The sequence below is a fragment of the Haemorhous mexicanus genome, chromosome 13, assembly GCF_027477595.1.
Source record: "Haemorhous mexicanus isolate bHaeMex1 chromosome 13, bHaeMex1.pri, whole genome shotgun sequence".
Taxonomy (NCBI): Eukaryota; Metazoa; Chordata; class Aves; order Passeriformes; family Fringillidae; genus Haemorhous; species Haemorhous mexicanus.
This window is the reverse complement of record NC_082353.1, coordinates 20,387,221-20,408,954: the sequence shown is the minus strand read 5'-3', so window position 1 is coordinate 20,408,954 and position 21,734 is coordinate 20,387,221. Positions and strand designations below refer to the sequence as shown.

Below are 21,734 nucleotides of genomic sequence, written 5' to 3'. Positions count from 1 at the left end.
TTTCCATGCCTTGTTTTCTTCCCCCCAGTTCTGCTTGCACACATGAAAGCAGGAAAGTGCAGGATTACTTTGGGTCTTCATACTCCTGTGTTTTGCTCACCTACAGCCAAATGTTTTCGCAGAAGGACAACTGGTTTGGGTAAATGTGTGACTGGTCACTGCTGGTGCTGGTTAGTATAATGACCTTTCAGTAATCAGTGGTGGTAAACTGGGACTGTGTTGTTCAGCCTGGAGAAGAGAAGGGACCAGGAGACCTCAGAGCCCCTTCCAGGGCCTAAAGGGGCTCCAGGAAAGCTGGAGAGGGACTGGGGACAAGGGATGGAGGGACAGGACACAGGGAATGGCTTCCACTGCCAGAGGGCAGGGATAGATGGGATATGGGGAAGGAATTGTTCCCTGGGAGGGTGAGGAGGCCCTGGCACAGGATGCCCAGAGAAACTGTGGATTCCTGGGAATGTCCAAGGCCAGGCTGGATGGGACTTGGAGCACCCTGAGATAGTGGAGGTGTCCCTGCTCATGGCCTGGGGATGGATGATCTTCAAGCTCCCTTCTAACCCAAAGCACTGCAGGAGTTTATGATCTCATTCATACAGCTTTTCCAGGCCTAAACCTGTTTTTTAAGGTGTTTTACAATAACAGTATTTCATTGACGTGTATTTCCAAGACCAGTCAAAAGTAAGAGCAAATAAAAATGTCTTTAGTTTAAAAGCCAGGACAGATTGAGTGGTTTGCACAAGAATCAGGAAAAGCAGAGTTGTTAAAGTCCCAATTCCAAAGACTTATGGCCATGTCTCAGGTGGGCTCAGCAAGCTGCCAGTTTGGACCTCCCTGGCAATGGAGAACATATGGAAGCAGGAGGATCCATCCACTATATCTGAGCACAACTGTTGAGTACCTTAAAATTAAGCTGTAAAACCTGGGCATCAATAAAAATCTTTACAGCACTCGTGTAAATAGTGTAAAATAAGGTGGATGTAGTCGAGCAGTCAGAACCTGAGAGGGGAATTCTGGCAGCTACGCTCGGGGTGAGTTGTGCTCCCAATGGGAAGTCATAAAGAGCTCCCACAAGGAAAATGGTCCCATAATTGAGCCTTGAGAAAACAAGGACTTGGATCGACAGCTCCAAATCTTTTTTACTCAGATTCCACCTGGCAGTATTTTGTGGGCAGCAGCTCGACTCTGTGTTGCCAGGACAAACCTGAGGATAAATCAGGTTATAAGGCTACGCTGGGAAAACGAGTGGTGTCTTTTGCTTTCCTTTCAGTGGGCTGTGGATCAGGGTAATTAGAGTTTCAGCTTTATAAATCTTTGTCACAGCATTTGTCACATGTCACGGCTGTGGCCCTGCTCCACCATGGGTCCTGCTGCCATAAGTGAGATGTAAACAGCCATCAGTGGTTCCTCTGAAACGGCAGGGCAGGCAGGAGCAAGTGCAAGGTTATCTCTCAAGGTGTAGCCATGATGAGCTACAATTACTGTTTTTCCAGAGGCTTTGAAAATGGAATTAGTTAGCTTATGCATGAAAGTGCTTGTTGTTTCTTGGCAGTCAAGTGCTGTTTTGATTTTTAATGAAATTCACAGTATTTGCATTATGAGGTTATAATTTTTAAGTCCGTGGGTCTAAGAATAAGCCTGAAGTCTTTTGGCTCATCCAAGGAAAAGTATCACTAGAAATCTGTGTTCACCTCTGACATGCTTAAAAACTTGAAAAAAATACTCTTATCACCTGTAAATTGTTGCTTGTAGAGGCCAGCTCTTAAAAATGTACAGAAACTGATACCAAAGTTGGAAAACTTGAACCCTTTCCCAGACTGCTGCTAGAAAGTTGGCTTTAGCTCTTTCCACAGCTCCTCTTGCATTCCTAGGAAGGAGCAGGGACCAGGACATTGGTTTCAGCACTGACCATCGGTGGCCAGAGCCACCACAGCTGGGAATTCAGAGATTTTTTATGCAGTCCCTAAAGAAATGTTGCAGTGCTGCCTCCAGCTCCATTCAGCTGCTACCAAGGAGCTGTTCTGTGATCCACTGACCTGCTGGGGTCAGGAATCACAGAGTTGTGAGGTAGGCTCTGGAAGGAGCTGATTGAATTGCTGTGTTTACTGCAGTTTCTCAACAACTTCCTTGCTTTGCAAGCAAATTTGAAAGGTTAAAAATGCAGATTTTTAAAATTATGTGCACCTGTGTTCTCAAGTCTCAGTGGGAAGTCACTTTCTTCAGCTTTTAAGTGCACAGACCCAATAATTTCCACTACCTTGATCCTGATCCCTCAGTTTAATTTTGTGTGCCTTTCAAGAGTCAAGGATAATTCTTGGGCTTATAATGTTGCTTTCAATCTTCTTTCTCTCAGATCTGCCTAGGAATGAGTGAAATGAGTCAACAGTAGAGGTTTTTTTAAGCCTTCTTCAAGTTTTACACCAGCTCCTGACAGAAAATGTTAGAATTCTTTTAGTTTGACAGAAATTAAGGCTGTGCCAAAAAGAGGAGTCTGCATAGTTGGGAGTTGCAGAACAATTTCCCCCTTTTGCTGGCTGTGAGGGCTCTGTAAGGGCAAGTCCTTCTGGTGCAATATGAACTTAATTCATTTACTTGTAACAATTTTAATTAACAAATACTAGAAGAAACTCCAGCAGTCTCTGTCTGTGGAGTTTTACTGCCTTTTGGATCCCTTGCCTTGCAAAAATTCCAATTGTGCAACCCTGGCAATCAGCAGGGAAACAAAACCTACCAGGTCCCAGCACAGTCTATGGAAAATTTTGCAGCAGATATTGTGTAACTTGGGTTTGGTTTGTTAGAGAGCAAGGGAGGGGGAAGATCAGCACAGGTCTGTGAGAAACACTGTCAGGGTTAATGGGGATGGGAGCAAATGGAGAGAAACAAACCTGGAGAATCCCAGATTTCCTTGGAGAGAGTGGTGGAGCTGGGACCTGGAAATCCAGGGGGGAGAATCCCAGAAGTGTCACTCAGTGTCCCAGCCCTGGCTGAGCAGGATGGAGGGGCTGGGTCCCTTGCCCAGGATGTTCAAGTTCTGCACCAGCCACGTCCCACTGCAGTTTGCATCCCAGGGATGCTCTTTGCATCAACTTTCCAATTTTTAAACACTGCTATTGATGAGAAACAGAAGAAACACTTTCTTAATTAATCTCTATGTACATTAAAGAGTCATTTTTTATCTGTTTAATTCAGCACAGGACTATAAATGTAGTGAAAAAATATACTACAAGGTACTAGAGCACAAATTGACACTTTAGATCTTGGAGCTGTCCTATCTCAGTGCTATCACTTCCTTTCTGGGGAGTTTTGTAGTTTAATGTAATTTGACTGTCTCAGTTTCCCTTCTCTGAAATGGTGATTAAATACATTTTCCAGGTCATAGATGGACCCTGAGAATGAATCAGTGTTTGCATGGGACTCTGGTGATGGAGGCAGTTCTGTGAAATGTGCCAAACCACATTTACATACCTACAGACCCTACCTGTTCTGATCTTATTGCACCGTTTAGAACCCAAATAGTTGCATATTGTCACTTTTTTATTACACCAGCATACTTTGAATTTTCTTTAGAATGTACTCTGAATAATTAATCACTCAATGAATAATTATCCATTCCAAATAAAACGACTTGATTACTAAGCCTGATGAGGAAAATCCAGTCAGGAAAGAACCCTTTCAAAAACAACAACATTCTGCAGATATCCTTAATATTTAAAGAGTGAGCTATATTTAGTAATTCTTCTGAAGCAGGGGGAGAGGAACGGATGCTAATTTCCTGTGTCATCAGATTTGTGCATGTGTGTCAGCAGCATTCCTAAATCACCACCCACCCCACAGTCACCATCCTACAGGCATCAGGAACATCAGCATTTCCCTGGGTGGTTCCTGTTGTGGGCTCGTGCCTCCTTCTGCTCGCTGATTATTTATAATTTGGTGGGTTTGGTGTTTGCTCTGCTCTGAGGTTCTGCAGGGAGCAGGGCACCTTTCTCAGCCAAGGAAGCAGCAAAGTTGTGGAATCAGTGTCATTTTCCAGATGGCACTCACTTAACCCACAGAGGCCAACCCTTATCAGAGATGATTGCAGATGATGGAAAGAAATTCCCTGGCTGCAAAGGGCACTGGGGTGAGCCTGAGGTGCTGCTGATGGCACTGTGCAGCATAGCCAGGGACAATCTAGGTGATGGTCTCATCAGACAATCTCTTTTTCCCTGTGATTTTTTAAGGTATTTCTCTGCTGCCACTGGGAGAATGTAGAGATCTGAACCTTTAAGGGAGTCTGGCATTTAAAACCTTTAATGCACAGGTGCTGTGCTCTCTTCCAGTAAAATCCTATCCACTTCCCTGCTGCCATCCAGCCAGGAAGTCACATGTGTCTGTTTTGATTTTCCCTTGTCAGTGGCAATTGTCAGTAAAAAGCAGAGAAATTAAATTAATCCAGGGGTGAAGCAGTTCCACAGTTCCTTGGGCTGCAGCTGAACCCCCAGGAACTGACACCCCGAGCCTGGGAAGGGGAGCTGCTCTGTGGATTGTCCTGGTTTCTGTGAGGCTGACCCATGGATTATGCTGCAGGCACAACCAGGTTGTTTGTAAACAATGAGGAAGAAACATGTGGAGTGATGATTTCGTGTTTCTGCCTGCCTGACACTTGATGGCTTAATGCAGGAATCCACAGTGGGGAAACTGTTCCGAAAGCACCGGCTTCCATATGGCTGGGATTTTGTCAAAACATTTCAGCTCAGTACACCCCTAACTGATTGTGAGCATGAACAGTTTTGATCAGCCTGTTTTTCAGAATGTAAAACAGTTTAAGAATTGTCTGTTTTTAACATCATAACAAAAAAGTTTCACTTCCCAGTTTAGAGCAACTTCTGCTTTAGAAATTGGCATTAATTTACGCTTCTGTGAACAACATTGGAACATGTTGGGAAGTCAAAATAAAATATCAAGGTTTAGACATCCAATCTCAATAATTTATGAGACAAAACTTTCTCCTCCTGCCTGGCTCTCCAGAAGGAAACCCAAGCCCCACTGGTGGGCAGAGGAAGCTGAAGGGACACAGGCAGAGGTTCTGCCCAGCACTCGGGGCTGGTGCTTTGCTTGCTGAGGCTGCTCTGCTCTCTCACCATTTGCATCCTAAAGAAGTGGTGCAGGAGAGCTGCAGCACTGGTGCAGTCTAAGGAGCTGCTCTAGGGACACTGGAATTTTTCTGGCATAAACCTCTCCTGATGCTGGGCTCTGTCCTCTGCCTTTGCCAACACACTCAGGGACACGCAGGCTTTGGCTCCTGGTATTTTAGCTATGCAGTGTTTGTCTGCCTCATGATTATCTCTTTATTAAAAGCACATCCCACATCTCTCTGCCTGAGTGATGTGAAAAGAGAGTGTAATATTCTAATATTTCAGTCTTTCTGCTTTTTTTTCCCGCCAGTAGTTTCAGACTTGCTATTTTCTGTTGATAAATATCAGAAAGGTTTGCAGAGACTGTGCTGAGTCTCACAATGTGTTTAGATGAGTGAACGTTCCAGTTTTTACTGGGTCACACAGGGCAAGACTTTTTTACAAAACTGTTTCTTTTTCTGTGCCTGAAAGGGACATTACTATTAATGGTTTATAAGAGAAAGGCAGCAGTGTATTTAAGATATCTTGAAGACATTAGGTAACATTAAAGAGCCATGTGTAGGTTCAAGTATGCCCAGAAGAAAAGAGAACAGCAAGTAGCTGGTGTGGATACCTGCACACAGCTTTTTGCAAGCCTTTGAACTGTTTTAGATATAAAAGACACCCCTTTTTCAAAGGCCACTGGGCTTTCTGCTGCTCTAATTCTCTCTGAGTGTCTGTAAGTAACAGAATTCACACTAGAAAAGGTAAGATTTTTCCTAGATTTAGTTGCTGGGGCAGAACATCCTTTAAGCTGATATTGTACAGTTGAAGAGCAGGGCACAGGTGACCCAGTGATAGGACAAGGGGGAGGGGTTTTAAACTAAAAGAGGAGAGATTTTGCTTAGATGGTAGGAAGGAATTCTGCCCTAGGAGGGTGGGCAGGCCCTGGCACAGGTGCCCAGAGCAGCTGTGGCTGCCCCTGGATCCCTGGGAGTGTCCAAAGCTGGGCTGGGCTGGGCTTGGAGCCACCTGGGATAGTGGAAGGTGTTCCTGCCCATGGCAGGGGGTGGAACAAGTTCTTTAAGGTCCCTTCCTACCCAAACCATTCCAGGATTCTATGATTAGTCATTAGGAGGGAATTGTAGCAAAGGGAATAGGTGGTTCTTTTTACTCTCTAGCTACACTATTGGAAATAAAAGCAAATACAACAATCCACAGTGTTTACTTTGTGTTTCAATATCAACACAATAAAATAAATTGCTTGTTGACCATCTTAAAAATGACTGATGAGTCAGGGCTGCGACTTATGTTATGCATGAAGGATGTGCTTCTCCATCCCCCTGAAGGGGAAACTTTATGGTACAATTTGCAGCTGTTGAGGTGGATCCAGCATTTCTTCCATATCCATGTCTTGATTTTCCCCACTGCTCAGCCAGTCCTGATCAGCAAATCCAGGTCTCAATTCTGCTCCCTCTGCTCAGCAGCTGCAAGAGGAGGGACACATCCCTGCATGGGAAGGACAGGGAGAAGGAACATCCTCTACCCCTTGTTGTAGTGACAAGAAGCTTTTCTCCTTTAAGCACTGCTTTAACTGCAAATAAAGAGATATTGCCTATCTGGCAAAACATCAGCAGGGTGACCTTCAACAAGGCCGGGTTTGTGCTCTGTGAAAAACAAGGAGCTGAGCACGTCTCCAGAGCTTGGCTGGGCAGGGTTGGTCCTGCTCGATCCCCTGCAGTCACACAGGCTGGAAAGGTGACTCCAGGGCTTGGATCAGGTTGCTTTCCACATGCTGGATTCCCAGGTGAAGCATGAAGTTGTCCTGGCCAGTTGGGGAGGATGTGACTGAAGGGCGCAGCTCCCAGTGGCCCTGTGGGTCTGTTCCAAACTGCATCAAAGTCAGCTGGAATTACTGAACCCAGGGGGGGTTGCTTCTGCTCCCACAACTGCCTTGGTTGTTTGTTTAGATTATTTAGAGTAGGAAGGAGCCCATGTGGATTTTGCATGTGGCTTTTACACACCAGGCACCGCTGCTGTGTCAACAGCTCCGAATCTCCAGGGTCAGAAGCCTCTCTGAGCAGCTCTGCTGCCACCACCCCTGAGCCCCTCCAACACTAACTTCTTGAAGGCTGCATCTCCTCCCTATCCCCGTCCTGCAGTGTTTTAGGCATATCCAGTGTACTTCTACCCCTTCTTGCAGGCAAAACTGATTTTACTTCTGTGCAGAGGCATTGCCAGAAAATTTCATTACCCAGTCAATGAAAACATCTAAAGTCCATTACAGATGTTGAGAGAGAATGTTTTACCCAGTTGGAAGACTGAATTTGGAAGTAAGTTACTTGCAGATATTATTATTACAAGCCTGTCCTAGACAATAATAATGAAGTATTGATGGAAGTTTTGCCAGAGCAAAGACTGCTGGGTTTCATGCAGAGGAAAGATAGTATCTTCATTTAGTTTTATTAGACTCTTGATACTCTGCCCATGTATTTTTTAATTCACCACAGTAAAATTCTAATTAAAGAACAGACTTTGCTTCCCATTAATATGACACTAAAAAAAAAAAACATTTTAAAGAATGCAGCATCTTCTCCACAAAAATTATAATGAGAAGACAAGCTGCCAGTGTTGTATAGAATGTTGTCTCTCCCTTATGAAGCGTTTCATGATTTTAAACTCCTTGTAAGATCCAGAGTGTCAGTAGAGTTAAAGGCTCATTAAACAGAGCAGTAATTTCTACAAAAAGAAATAGGAAATATTCTCAGGTTTTTTTAATGTTCTAATTTTCACTTCTTTTGAAGCGTCTGTCAAAATAACTCTTAGGAGAAATTCTGTAAACGCCACACTTCAATATCTGTCAGGAGTAGAAGTTGTTTCTTCCTTTTTACTGGTTCCAAAATATATTGAGTTCATTACAGGATTTGATGAGGCTGACATCCAAATACTTAACTTTTCTTTGACTTGGAGTGATTTTGTTTTCATTTATCCAAAAGACAAACCTCAGCTAGGTAACTGTTGTAAGCATTCTACAGAATACCAGAGGAATGTTCTTTAAACAAGAATTACTTTGGAAAGCAAATGTTTCCTCAGAGGATACTAAATAAACTGCAGGGTCTCTAAAGTGCTGAGCCTGAGTTAGGTACCACATGTTAGAGAGTCAGTGACTAATGAGATCATCATCCAAGATTAAATCAGGACCCAAATCAGCCACATGTTCTGTATCTGATTCAGAGCAGGAACTTCAGGGAGAATCAGCAAAATCTTTCTTGAAGGATGAAAATCTGTTCTCCTGTCCTTAAGAAAGGGAAAAAAAACCCCAAAAACTAAACAGAAAATGAGGTTGATTTCTTCCTGTGAGTAATAATTTATTCATTTTGGGAAAAATCAGCTGATGTTCCCTTCCCAACCTTCCATTTCTACCTGATGAAGACTGATCCATAAACTGGGAGGATGAGACTGATTGCAAGTCCCTGCCAGCCTCAGATTAACCCCAGGGGTTTTCCTTTTGGGTGGATACACAAATGCATATTTACATATGCAAAATACATTCTTTGGGCAGTCTTAGAGTGGTAAACAGTGAGACTGGCATTTTCTCCATTATAATTGTGTGAGCTGTGACTGAAAGTCTGGCTTTGGAGATAAAAGGAATCCAGGATTGGGAACCTTAAGGCTGCAAAGCTACAAGCTCAGAAGTCAGCAAGTGCCAGGGTACCCTGTGCTCACATAATTAAAGAAAATAGCATAATTCATAGGCTCAAGTACTGAATTACTGCTGTCCTTCCAACCTTTAATCTGACATTTTATTTTTGTGACACCAGCTCCATAAGTCAAATGTCTTATTTACATGGGATGCTCCCTGTTTGCTTTGGGGAACCAAAGGAAAGCAAATGAAGAATAAGAAAAATCTCTTCAAGAGTGTCATCAGGCTGATGTTCAGGTGGTTCATCAGCAGGGACAGAGCAGAGCCTGACACGTGGGTGATGGCTGAGAGCACAGGGCTGGCACCCTCCCTGTGGGCCACTTACTGCACAGAGATCAAACAGCCTGTGGCCCATGACTGCTCCCAGGAAAAATTGTAAGAGGAGTCCTGCTAAGGCCCTGGAGTCTTTAATTTCAGATTGCTTTTCATACGGTTGGAATCTTGGAGGAAGGCAGGTAATGAGTTATCCAGGGGTGGCACTGAGGAGCTGCAAATTGCAGTTTTTATCATTTGATTGACTACAGGTGAATTTTCACTGGGGACAGCTGAGCACACCCCTGGGGGTGGGACAGTGGAAGGTGTCCCAGCTGGTGAAATGATGGAATTAGAATGTCAGTCTCTAAGCGTTTGGATGAACATTTTTGAAGGGCACTTTTATAAATTTGGGTTATTTTGAGTGTTATTAACATGTGTTAGATGTTCCAAGGGTGATCAGTCTTACGAGACAGGTTTTTTTGGGTTGGAATCAGGCAGATCAGCAGGTGATGTGTCAGTGACCTGGCCTGTGCCTTTAGCAGTGTGCTGGTGTCACTTGAGGGACTCAGCTCTGCTCAGAGCCAGCACGAAGTGCTGGGAGGTGTCATTGTAGGGGAATTCCCTCTTCATGGACCTTGTTCCAAACCTATTGCTTGGCTTCTGTTTGCAAAGGTGTTGAACTGTCCCAAAAGAAGCCATGTTTGTGCAGGGAGCAGACCCAGCTCAACACAGGGCTGCAATTCTGCTGAATAAAGTGCAGGGAATAAAAACCTAACTGATTATTTTAAATTATCCTTCATTATATTCAGGAAACACATGTTTACCTTTTGGTGTTTCTTTGCCTGCTTCGCATTAGCTGGGTCAACCATCTGATTCCAAAAGTGAATTAGACAAAAAAACTCCCACCCAGAGCTAAATCCACATTTCACCTCAATTTGTATGCACAGAATCACTTTACAACACTACAGTTACATTAAGAGGAGAATCTAGTCCTAATTTCAAAGCAAATTCTAAAATAATCTCTCTTAAACCATATCTTCCTAGATTTAATAAGTTAGTTTTATTTCCTGTTTGCATTTTTAATGGCTAGTATCTCATTTAAACATTACAAACTGAATTTGGAAATATTCCAGAATATTGATTATTGAATATGAGCACGTTCTGTGCTGTAGCAAATTTGTAGAAAGCTGCTTTAAAGTGTGGATTAATTGAAGTTCCCCATCAGCCCAATATGGTCCTGAGTCCTTGGGCCAAGGAAATCAGACACTGGGTTTTTTCAGCTGTGCCTTGTGCAGGATGCTTGTGAACATCCCACTGACTTTGCAGACCTGCAATACAGAACTGGCCCTGGCTATAAAAGAGCCACAGGGAGGCTGATGCTGAGAGCAGAATAAACTCAGACCTTGAGACCACAGCTAGTGGTGCTGCTGTGATAGAAGATTCTGTTTTCATGTGAATGGGGTGTGTGCAGTGATGGAAAAGCTCTGGAATAGCACTTTAGACTCTCTCTCGTTGGGATAAGTCACTCCATAAATGTCACCCCTTCCTTGGGAGTCCTTTTATTTGTCTGTTACCTTTTCAAACTCCTGTGTTTGCTTCATTGTGCCTGACTTGTGCTGCTGCACTGGGTGCTGGGTGTCTCTATTGACCCAGAGCACAGCAATTCCCTCATCATCCCTACAGGGATAAGCAGCCCTTGGGGGCACAGCAGCACTTCCCCTGTGTCCTCAGTGTCTGTTTACCAGGACACAGCTGCCAACAGGATGCCATGCACGACCACAGCAGGAACATTTCTTCAGTGCAGGAGTGGTTAAGCACACTGGAACAGGTGGAGCCACCATCCCTGGAAGGGTTCAGGAACAAGCAGATGTGGCACTTCATGATATGGTTCAGTAGGCGTGGGGGTGTTCAGTTGAAAGTTGGACTTGGTCATCTTGGAGGTCTTTTCCAACCTTATGGGTTCTAGGATTTGGTGATTCTATTTGCAGAGCCTGCAGGAATTAGCCCTCACTTCAGGAAGGAATTGAGGTTTAGTGTGGGAGTGACAATAGAAGGAAAACCCTTGGTGCTGCTCTGAGCAATCTCCTCTGAGGAGAGAATCCCTCCCCTGTCACAGCACCCTGTGCACACCAGTGTGATTGTGCTTGGGCACCCAGCTTCATCCCTTACAGAGCCACATTCATTTTTACTGGTGACAGCTCATCTCCAGCCACATTTCCAGAGGTGAAGAAGTGAGGAAGTTAGCACGTTTGCCAGGGAATGTGGGCACATATCTGAAATATGGCAGTTCCCTTCAATGGAGCATCTCCCGGGAGCACAGGGGCTGTGTCAGCCTCATCCCTCACGGTATTGACATCTCCACATGCAGCTAAGGGGAGCATTTGTACCTCCCTGACATCACCTCTCTCAGGTTGCTTTCCTTATTGATGGTCTGGTTAAAGTCTCTGTATCATTTTGACATTTTTAATGGCATCTGCATTTACAGCAGAGCGCTCGTGTGAGCTTTAATCAGCTCTCTGTTCACACGTTGTTGCTGTTATTATTTATCTCTATTACAGTAACTCACTGAGGCAATCAACAAGAGCAGGATCAGACTGTGCTAGGCTGGGGATGGGGTTTAAAATGGTCTCTCCTTGTTCATGGGAGAACTTGCTGACGATCCCAAAGTGCAGCAGGATCCCACGGCTCTGCACCTGCTCTGCTCTCTGTCTCTCTCCCAGAACCCAGAGTCACTGTCACACACCAGCCAGGATTTGCCACAGTGATGGATAGAGAAAAATACCTTTGGGTTGCTGGAGTCTTTTGTTTCTTCTCTTTTATAATTCTCTACCAGGAGCTACTGGATCCCAGTCCTGTAGCCAGTTACACACTCAATTAGTCTCACACCTGAGCAAGCTGGCTGAGCTCAGTGGAGTTAATTGTATGAATAAGTACTTGGATTTTAGCTTATCATCCCTGTATCTACCTTGGTAAAAGTACAGAGGTGTCCATCTCAGAGTTGTCATTATATCAATATATAATTATTATATATCATGTTCCAATGAAATGACTCCACAGTCATTGGAGTCACTGCAGTGTGGGACTTAGAGGAAAGGGGAATGAAAAGCAACAGCAACTGATAAACTTTGAGCAGCAATGATCTTATTTTCATGTGAGGTTACTGCAGTGTGAAAAATCAGATGAGGATGAAATTTCATTATTCAAATTTTACACTGAAATATTGCTAACAAATTTTACTCAATTCCCTTTGGGGAGATTGTGGGGTGAAATTTGCTACAGGGAGGAAGCAAATGTGACCAAATACTGCTTGTAAATAAGTGTTCAAGCAGGGGGGACTTACAGAAAAGGAGCTGTGTTTGGGGCAGGCACTGCACAGTTGCCTGAAACAAGGTGCTTGAACTAATGATGGAAATGGTTTTCCCTTCCTACAAATGGTTTTCTTTTTCCTTCACTTCCTTTCAAAGTGAAAAACATAAACCCAGCAGACAAATCAGATGCTTGGAGCACCCACCTGAGACATGAAAGAGCAAGGATAGAATCATATCTTGTAATGAGTGTTATTTATTCATATTAAGGAAATTAATTGCAACTGGAGCTGTATCAGCTCAGAAGAAGCCACAGTTTGCAGCTGGGGCTCTGATGTGAGGTGTGGGAAGGCAGGAATCAATCCCCAGAGCACACAGGGTGCAGTTTGATCCCTGAACTCCACTTTCCTGTGCTGAGGGACATCAGCTATGCTTGTGTGGTTCAGGCTTGTGTCCTTTATGGAGGTGCAGAACTGCAGCCCTTGATGTTCAAGTTGTGCAGAAAACAAATCAGTGTTTCTGGAACAAAAATTGCTGGGGAACTCCAGCAGCTCCAACAGCTTTGCTCCCTGCCCCAGAAGGCTCACACAGCCTTAGCAAGTGTCTATGTGAAATAAAGATAGATCATCTCTTCCCACAGATTCTCAGTAATAATTTAAGTCTTATAAAGAGTTAGATTTTGTTTGCTTGGCTCCCAGTGGTGTTAGAGAGGAGCTATCATCCCTGTTTACAGCTGGGGGGAAGTGAGGCGAAGCAATAAAGGATCTGGGATGAGGCACGAGTGGGATTGTGCACAAGGGGATGTGGTGTGCTCTGCTCCCTGCAGGACATGCAACCTCTGCACCTGCATCCCTTAACACCCTGCAGATCTTTTGGAGACCTTGGAGTTGTCTTCTGGGGGGTTATTTCAGCTTTTAACACTTGCTCAAGAAACACAAATTTGTAAACTGGTAATCAGCAGTGCAACTTAACTAAGACCTGTCTTCTTTTTCTGCTGGATATCCTCACACTGACCAATGAGTATCCTCCTTCTCAAAATGAGGGATAATAAATAAAAATATTGCCAAAATTACTGGATAGAAGCAGTTTTTCAGTGTGGGTTTATAGCCAAGTACTGTAGAAGGAGAGGGCTGTGAAATGTCTAGGACAAAAGCACCAGGCTTAAGTGAGCTTTACATTTACCTCACTAATCCTGGAAACAGATCCAGGGCTGAGAAGCAGCCTGTGTCACCTGGGATTAGTTTCCATGTTTGCAAATAAAAGAGTTTCTGAAGACAGCCCTGTTGCTGGGATTCCACTCTCCTCTCCTGCCTGGCAGTGGGATTTACACCACTCACAGGAGGTTTGGTGGTGAAATTGAAACCAGCTCTGAGCACAGCCAGCTGTGCCTGGAAAGCCATTGGTAGCTGTGACCTTCCCAGCAGACTGTTCTGAGTAGGATGAGGATTTTCTTCATCCTTGCCACAGCTATGGTGAATGGCTGCTCGGTGGAGGGTAGGGCTGCTGAAGAAATCCCTATTTTCCTGCAGATTTTTTTCTGACCTCAGGTGTCTGCTTGAGCTCTGTTCAGTGCATGCAGCTCAAAGAGGTGCTGTACAGGTGCTGTTTTGATAGCAAACAGGAGAAACTGCTCCTGTAGGGCTGGCTTCCCTCTCCCATCCTCCACATGCTCTTCAAAAGAGAAGGGGTCAGGCAGGATTGTCACATGAGAGTTCTCCCTGTGCCTTACTGCATTCCATAGGGAACCTCCTCTCCATGGCAGTGGCCAGAGGGTTTGGGGTCCTTCTGTGCTGCTGTTACTAGCACAGGAATTACCTGATATATTCACTCCATACCTTCATCCCTGAGCCTGGGCAGCCTCAGGATGTCCTGTCCCCAGTGTTATTTTATTTCCTCCCATCTACTTAGTCCAGACAACAAAAATAAATAAACAAATAAATAAATCAGAAAACAACACCAAGGAGAAAGCTTTCTTTAGATTATCTTGTATGTTATCTTATGGGAACATAACAAAGAAACAATATTTGATGACATTATTAAATCGACAGGATTTGCTTGGCAACACCACCTGTCATTAAGTGCGCTGCAGGCAGGATGTGACCCTCTGCATCTAATTCCACTATAAATTCATTCCTTCCAGCAATCTAAGAGCACTAAGAAACAGGATATTAAAAGATTTCAGGCCCGATCCAATAAGGTGTTAAACAAGTCCTCAACTTTAGGTATAACAGTGGTGCCATTGTGTCCTTGCACCCTAAAGCTGGGCTGGGGAGGAAGATGCCGAACCCGGGTCTGGGGGGGGAGATGCTGAACCCGGGTCTGGGGGGGGAGATGCTGAACCCGGGTCTGGGGGGGAGATGCTGAACCCGGGTCTGGGGGGGAGATGCTGAACCCGGGTCTGGGGGGGGATGCTGAACCCGGGTCTGGGGGGGGAGATGCTGAACCCGGGTCTGGGGGGGAGATGCTGAAGCTGGGGCGGGCAGATGTTAAAGCCGGGTCGGGGGGGCAGCTTGGGAGCGGGGGTTCAATTGGAAGGCTGTGGCCGAGGTGCGCACGGGGCTGTGGGGTGAGGCAGCCCCGTGTGCCCCGTGGGTAACTCCGGGTGCATTCACAGGCTGTGACAGCGAGCACTGGGGGCCCCACTGCAGCAACCGCTGCCAGTGCCAGAACGAAGCGCTCTGCAACCCCATCACGGGCGCCTGCGTGTGCGCCGACGGCTTCCGCGGCTGGCGCTGCGAGGAGCTCTGCGAGCCGGGCACCTACGGCAAGGGCTGCCACTTCCAGTGCCAGTGCCACCACGGGGCCACCTGCGACCACCAGACCGGAGAGTGCCACTGCGCGCCCGGATACACCGGCGTGTTGTAAGTGCGGCCAGAGGGCGCTGGGACTGCCTTGGACTGGTTTGGCTCGGGCGCGTTTAATGCGAGGAGTAATTGGCTGAGTTTACACCTTGTTATACACTGGCCTTTGTAGAAATCATAGAGCGGGATTTCAGAGAGAATGGATAAAGGGAACCTCTGTTCTTGCTGCTGGTTATACCTGTGTCCCTGAAGGGAGCCTTCAAGAGAGCTGGAGAGGAACTTAGGACAAGGGTGTGCAGTGATAGAACAAAGGGTGATGGATTTAAACAGAGATAAATGGGATATTGGAAAGGAATTGTTCCCTGTGAGGGTGGGGAGGCCATGGCACAGGGTTCCCAGAGAAGCTGTGGATGCCCCTGGATCCCTGGAAGTGTCCAAGGCCAGGTTGGATGGAGCTTGAAGCATGCTGGGATAGTGGAAGTTGTCCTGCCCATGGCAGGGAGTTGGATCTGGCTTCAATGTCTCTTCCAACCCAAACCATCCTGGAGTTTTATGATTCCATGCTATTAAAATAAAATATAGTGCTAAAATAAGCTTAAAAATAATTTATATGTTCCAACTTGTGCAACAACTTTACCTGTTCCTAATTTCAGAATGCGAATACAATCCAAATTACAGTGGAGTTTTGATAAGCAGTTGGAATCTCTCCTCATTAGCAGTCCAGTGCAGCATCAAATGGGACTTTTCCATCCCCAATTTATTTGACTTTCAATCTAACTGAGAAAGCATTGCTGTTAACTATATCAGCTTAGTATCTAGGGGGTAAATTTTAAGCAGAGAGCAGGGATTTAGCGGTGTGACTCCTATTAACTTTAACGAGAATCATGTAGCTAAATCCCCATCCACCACACGGAAAGTTTACCAGTAGGATTCACAAAATCTGCATATTAATTCCAGGACAGCAAGCAATAGTTTCTTGTTTAAAATTGCCCACAGTGTAACATCAGTTCTCATTAGAGATCTTTCAGTAGCTTCAGAAGTAATTATGTTTTTCAGAATTATTTAAGGGGAAAAGAGAATTTAGTCACTGAATTTGGTGGGAAATCTATTGTAGGTGAGTTAATACTTTTGCAGTCTATTATTATTTGTTGACCTGCATGAAGAGGAAGGTAAAAAATAAGGACAGAGTTAACCCTCATAAATAAGTGATAGGCCTTGTGAATATTTTATTTAGTACCTGATTTCCTCCTAGACTTGTGACCTCAGTTGTGGAAGCACTCACTGCTAAGGACTCCACTTGCTCTTGGGAGTGCTCCCCTTGACATCAGGGGTCAGTTCTCAGCAGGGCCAGCCCCTGATGTTGTAGGAACACCTTCATCAGAGGACAGTCAGCTGGCAGACAACATCCTGTAGTTTCAGAACCTCGATGCTGAAAGCTCTGATGTGCAGATGTAGGAGACCCTGGGTTTTGCAGGGATTACCCCCACATTGCCCCCCACGAGTACTGAGAGAGACTCAATGAGCTTAAATAGCCTTCAAATGATGTTGAGTCCATTATACACTGCAAATGTTAACATTCAGTAGTGACTGGAGGAATTTCAAGAGTTTAAATCCCATCCTTTTGTTCTGTTTGCAGCTTCTTTTATTGCCACGTCATGTAATTCACATTGAGGGCTTCATCCTGCAACTTGTATTTTCCTGGCCTATTTTAATGGTTATGTGTTGTCCTGTGGAGATGGGTGGGATTTGGTACATGCAGAAGGGTTACACACATGCATCAGCCTTACAGGGCTGGATCCACGGCACATAACCACCCCAGCAGAAATAAAAGGAATCTCAGCTAATTGGCAGTGCCAGCTGAGCCTTACTGAGGTTTCATCCTTTGCATGAGCACTCCCATGATGACCTGTGTTGTGTGTTTTGCTCATTTGCTGTCCCTGTAAGCCCTCGAAGCTGATCTCTGTTGCTGTTGTTCTCTCTCCCAAAGCTGCGAGGAGCTGTGTCCCCCCGGCAGCCACGGAGCGCAGTGCGAGCTGCGCTGCCCCTGCCAGAACGGGGGCGTTTGTCACCACATCACTGGGGAGTGCTCCTGTCCTGCTGGATGGATGGTGGGTACTGCTGCTCCTCACTCAGGGCCTGCACCTGCGTCTTCATCGTTCACTGGCTCAGCTGATGTGTGCCAGCCAGGCTCTAACAATTCCCAAACTGCAATCCCACTTGCTGGGTGTGCACCTGCACAGACAGGCCACCACTTTGGGACCTGCCACCCTCCCTGGAAGCGTCCAGAAACATGTGGGTGTGGCACTTGGGGACAGGGGTTAGTGGTGGGCTTGGCAGTGCAGGGGGAATGGTTGGACTCAATCATCTTGGGGAGCTTTTCCAGCCTTGGTGGTTCTGTGATTCTCTGACTGGTAGGTGCCATCACAGAGTTTAAAAACAACAGCTTGCCACAAGACAAGAGAGTTATCTGTGAGATCCACTTCCTTGGAATATTCCCTGCAGCATTAGACAGAGCCCTCACACAGGACAGAAAGCTCAAAGACCAGCTCAGCACAGTCAGAGGCACAAAGTGTCCTGTTCCCCTTCAGGGGAGAGGGGGAAGCCAGGAGGAATCCGAGGCTCAGGCAGGCAGCAGAGCTGAGCCCAGGGCACAGTTCAGGGTCATGGCCTTGCCCAGGCACCACTGCCATTGATTGCCAGAGATTTGCTTGTGTCAGGGCCTGCACTGCAGAGAGACAGCTGCCCTAACCTTTAATCCTTCGTGTCAGGAAAGCAATGCCAAGCATTTTCAAAGTCCTCAACTTGTTCAATAATGTAATAATGAACTCTCTTGGGGCATGCCAAGTCTCACAGGCCGTCATCCCATTTAGCTGTACTAAACTTCCTGGCATTTTTCCTCTATCTGACAATAAGTCTCTTGGCAAAGTTGCTGGATTTTAAAGCATGCAAGTACTCTGAATTTTTTATTTTTACATGGAAAGCCTTGCAGATCATCACACAACTGTGTATTCTGATGGGGACCCTCTACCTGTTCAAACATGCAAAAGCTGAGAGAGATTTATGTTCCTTTCCATTTATGCATCAACAGCTTTGAGTTCAAAAGCACCAGCTATGAGATACTGCTGTACATCAGCAACAATGTTCTGCAGGAGAACATTGCTGTCCTTAATTTTTGGTGGAAAATATCTCTAACTAGAGAGCTGGAATCTCTCTAACACCACCCATCATGGCAAGGGTAGTGATGAGGTTATTCCAATTCAAATGACAAAGGCAAAACTTGTCAGAAGTATGAATATGGCCCCCTGCCCTCACCTGGCAACCAGTGGTGACAAAGAAAAGGTTCTTTCCTTGAGTGCTGGAGCATCAGGAAAGCAATTCACATACTTCTGGAGGCCTATCAGTCCGTTCTGGCACTACCCCCTAAGAAGTGATCAATAAAGTGATTCACATAAAAATATTACTTTTTTCATCTCTTCTCCTGCATGCCAAGATTTCTCAGGATCTAAGGTGTTTTGCTGTATTCTTCCTTACTTGTATTTCATCAAGAGTTTTCTCCTCTTTTCAAAATTAAAACATCACTAAACAAATAAGAATAGCAGAATAGAACAGGAATTTTTAGATGTCTTTTAGGATGCAGCACAGACCTTAAGAAGAACCAGAGCACTGCACAGCAGCTGTGGTTGTATTCTGGCCCAGTCCTGCCCAATTCCTTACAGCCTGGAGTTCTTTTATGCATTTTAGGAGCCCAGAGAGACTTTTCTGAAAACTGTGTTGTTGGCTGCTCTGTCCCTGGAGGAACCCTAGAGTTAACAATTGATGTTTGAAACAAGCATAACTGAAAATTGAAGAGAAAGATCAAGTATTCTGCAGAATGAAACTGAAATTATAAGTAAAAGCACTCAGCTTGTAAATGTTGAGATTTTAAGTATAAAGGGTCTCTCCAGGGTTTTAATGAAAAGCTGGTAATTCAGTGTACAGAGAGAGATAACAAGTGTGTTTTCATGCTATATTTTTAACTCTTGGTGGTTGGAGTGGTTTGGGAAGTGAGACATGAGGGGGCTGTAAAGGAGCAGGCGAGATGGGATTGCTAGACAGCATTCATTTTATTTCACACCACGGATTTCTGTGACACCAGGAATTTTACTTGCTGATTTTGAGGCTTGAGACTGCACATATATATTGAATATACCATCATTTTGGAAGGAGAGAATTCTCCCTAGATTTATACTAGTGCAAATCCACTTGGACTTTATTGCTGCTGGATGAGCTGCAACTTTTATCCTTTCCTAGGTTGGCTTATTAACAGGAGCTCAGCTCCCTTGGGGTTTGGTGGGATGGGGAAGGGAAGGCATTGACTTTAAAAGGAGGAAGTTCTGGGGTTCTGAGGTTCTTCTTTGGATCTGCCATCTTCAAAGCCTGGTTCTTTTATGACTTGTAATTTCTTTCCTCCCACCAGTGCTGAATCTCCCAGCAGCAGGAGTTCCTTGGATGGTGTCCTGTGGGACTTTACTGCCCCATGGGTTCCTCACCAGGAGGATGGTGGCCAACAGCCTCTATTGTTGAACAGTCTACAGAACGTGGCTTTCAGCATCCCACAATGCTGAGCTTTTTCCACTTCTGTGCCTTTGTGGCTGTGGAGTTTAGTGGGTGGCTGCTTTAGGGCCTCATTAACAATTTACAGGTTTAATTCTATACATCTTTCTCATTTGCAATATTAAATTCTCCAAGCACTCTCAGGAAGTGGGGAGAGAAGTTAATTTAGCATTTACAATGCTTCTCAGAAGCCCTTTTGAAGGACTAGATCTCTGTGCTCAGGAAAGCAGCAATATTTCCTGATGTGACAGAACATTTGTCACTGGCAACTCCCCCTGTTTGGCCCCAGACCCCCTTCCCAAGGCATGGTGGTGCTGTGGTAATACAGCACATTCTGCTCATCACTTCTCTCCTATTGATTCTGGCCCTTGTGAAGCAAAATTTGTATTTTTGTCTATTTTTCTTTCTGTTGCGGATTTTAAACGTGGGGGTGTCTGAGAAAATGGAGCAGGAAAAAAAATCTTTTCTGTCCTACAAAACACAGCAAACAGTGTCAAAAGCAGAAGCTGATGAGATCAGGGCCTTAAAAAAGGTGCTGATGGGGTGAACTTTGCTGATTAGATGTATAAGTAGCAGGAAATGTTGGTCTGACATTTGATCCTCTAGAGAGGGATGTTTTGAATTCCCTTAGTACATATTAATGCAGAAAGTACAGCTAAAGATTCTCTTGGCTCCAGGGAAGTGCATCCCAGAGTATTGCTTTCTCATCATTTGTTGATAGAAATCCTGTTCCTTTTGAGACATGAAGGGAGAAAGTATTTATTATCAAGATAAATGGACACTTAGGTTTTCAGATATATGGTGTTGTGTATTACTCAAGTCCAGAGACACCAGTTTTTAACTCTGTAATCTGAAAGTTCCTGAACTGAGGCCAACCTGTCTGTTTTACAGCCAAGGAGCCACATAGCCCTGGTTGGGAAAGGCTCAAAGTATCTGTTTTATGGTGACATTGAAGAGCAGCCTCTTACTTTGGGGCTGTTGATACAGCTCAACTTCCCAAGCCCCGAGGAGTGAAAGCAGCCATTATATTCCTGGTTTATATTTTGAATGACTTGTGTCTGATAACGTGCTTTGTTCAAAACCCAGAGGCCCCAGGGCTTGCTTAGGGAAACAGAGAAATTAAACCCAAATAATCCTGTGGCCAGACACTGTTTCTGTCTCACACTGGGCACTGTGGTGGCACTGGCAGCAGAACCACTTGCTGCAGATGCCAAACATTTTCCATTATAGGACCACAACTTCAGATCCCAGCACTGCCAGACTCGTTTTGGCTGAAGTTCCTCAGTTGGATGCCAGCCTCAGGCTTTATATTTGCTCACAGGGAGAAAAACATTCATACAACTTCTAAGAAAGTCTGGGGAAATCCTTGTAAGGCCTTGATACTTGGCAGGGACATTATGGGATACCTGGGGGGAAACCACCTGAGACTGGCAGGTAAATTTTCCAAAGACATGGCCCCACACAAGGGTGAGCATTCCCTGCCCTGGGGCTGAGCAGCTGGAGCAGGGATTACCTGGGAGCTGCTTTGCTTGTGAGCAGTGCCAGGGGCACAGCAGGGACAGTCTGGCTTTGCTTCACTCCCAGGGCTGGGTAAGCAGGGAGGGGAAGGAGGAGACATCTCAGAGATGAGCATTTGGGTCTGGGTGGAGGAGAGGATTAAAAGGGAGGCTGCAACAGGGATTTGGAATAAACTGGAATAAAGAGGCAGGAAAGCAGAGGACTGGGAGCATAGAATGGGATGTGGAGTTGAGGCAGGGCAGGGACTGAGATGTGGCTCCAGGGTTGGGGATAAGGAGCTGGGAGGATGCTGGATGCTGCATCCTGTCACTGTTTAGGGATTAGATAGATATTCCAAAGCAAAATTCCAGTGGCTTTCCCAAAGCTCTGTCAGATCCATTCTGTGCTGCTTTGAGAGATGGATGTGTGGCTGGAGAGAGCAGAGGGAGCAGAGTGAAGGGTGTGAAGGGCAGTAGGGGAATCTCCAGCCTCC

At 45.3% G+C, this 21,734-nt stretch overlaps 1 protein-coding gene across 2 annotated transcripts in view; it reads left to right on the top strand.

The window, feature by feature from the left end:
• Positions 1 to 21,734, top strand: part of MEGF11 (multiple EGF like domains 11) — a 194,554-nt gene that overhangs the window by 87,795 nt on the left and 85,025 nt on the right. For both annotated transcript variants that reach the window (XM_059858705.1, XM_059858704.1), the window contains exons 4-5: positions 14,965 to 15,211; positions 17,139 to 17,259. In XM_059858705.1, coding sequence (XP_059714688.1) covers positions 14,965 to 15,211; positions 17,139 to 17,259 — 368 coding nt within the window. The remainder of the gene's footprint in view (positions 1 to 14,964; positions 15,212 to 17,138; positions 17,260 to 21,734) is intronic.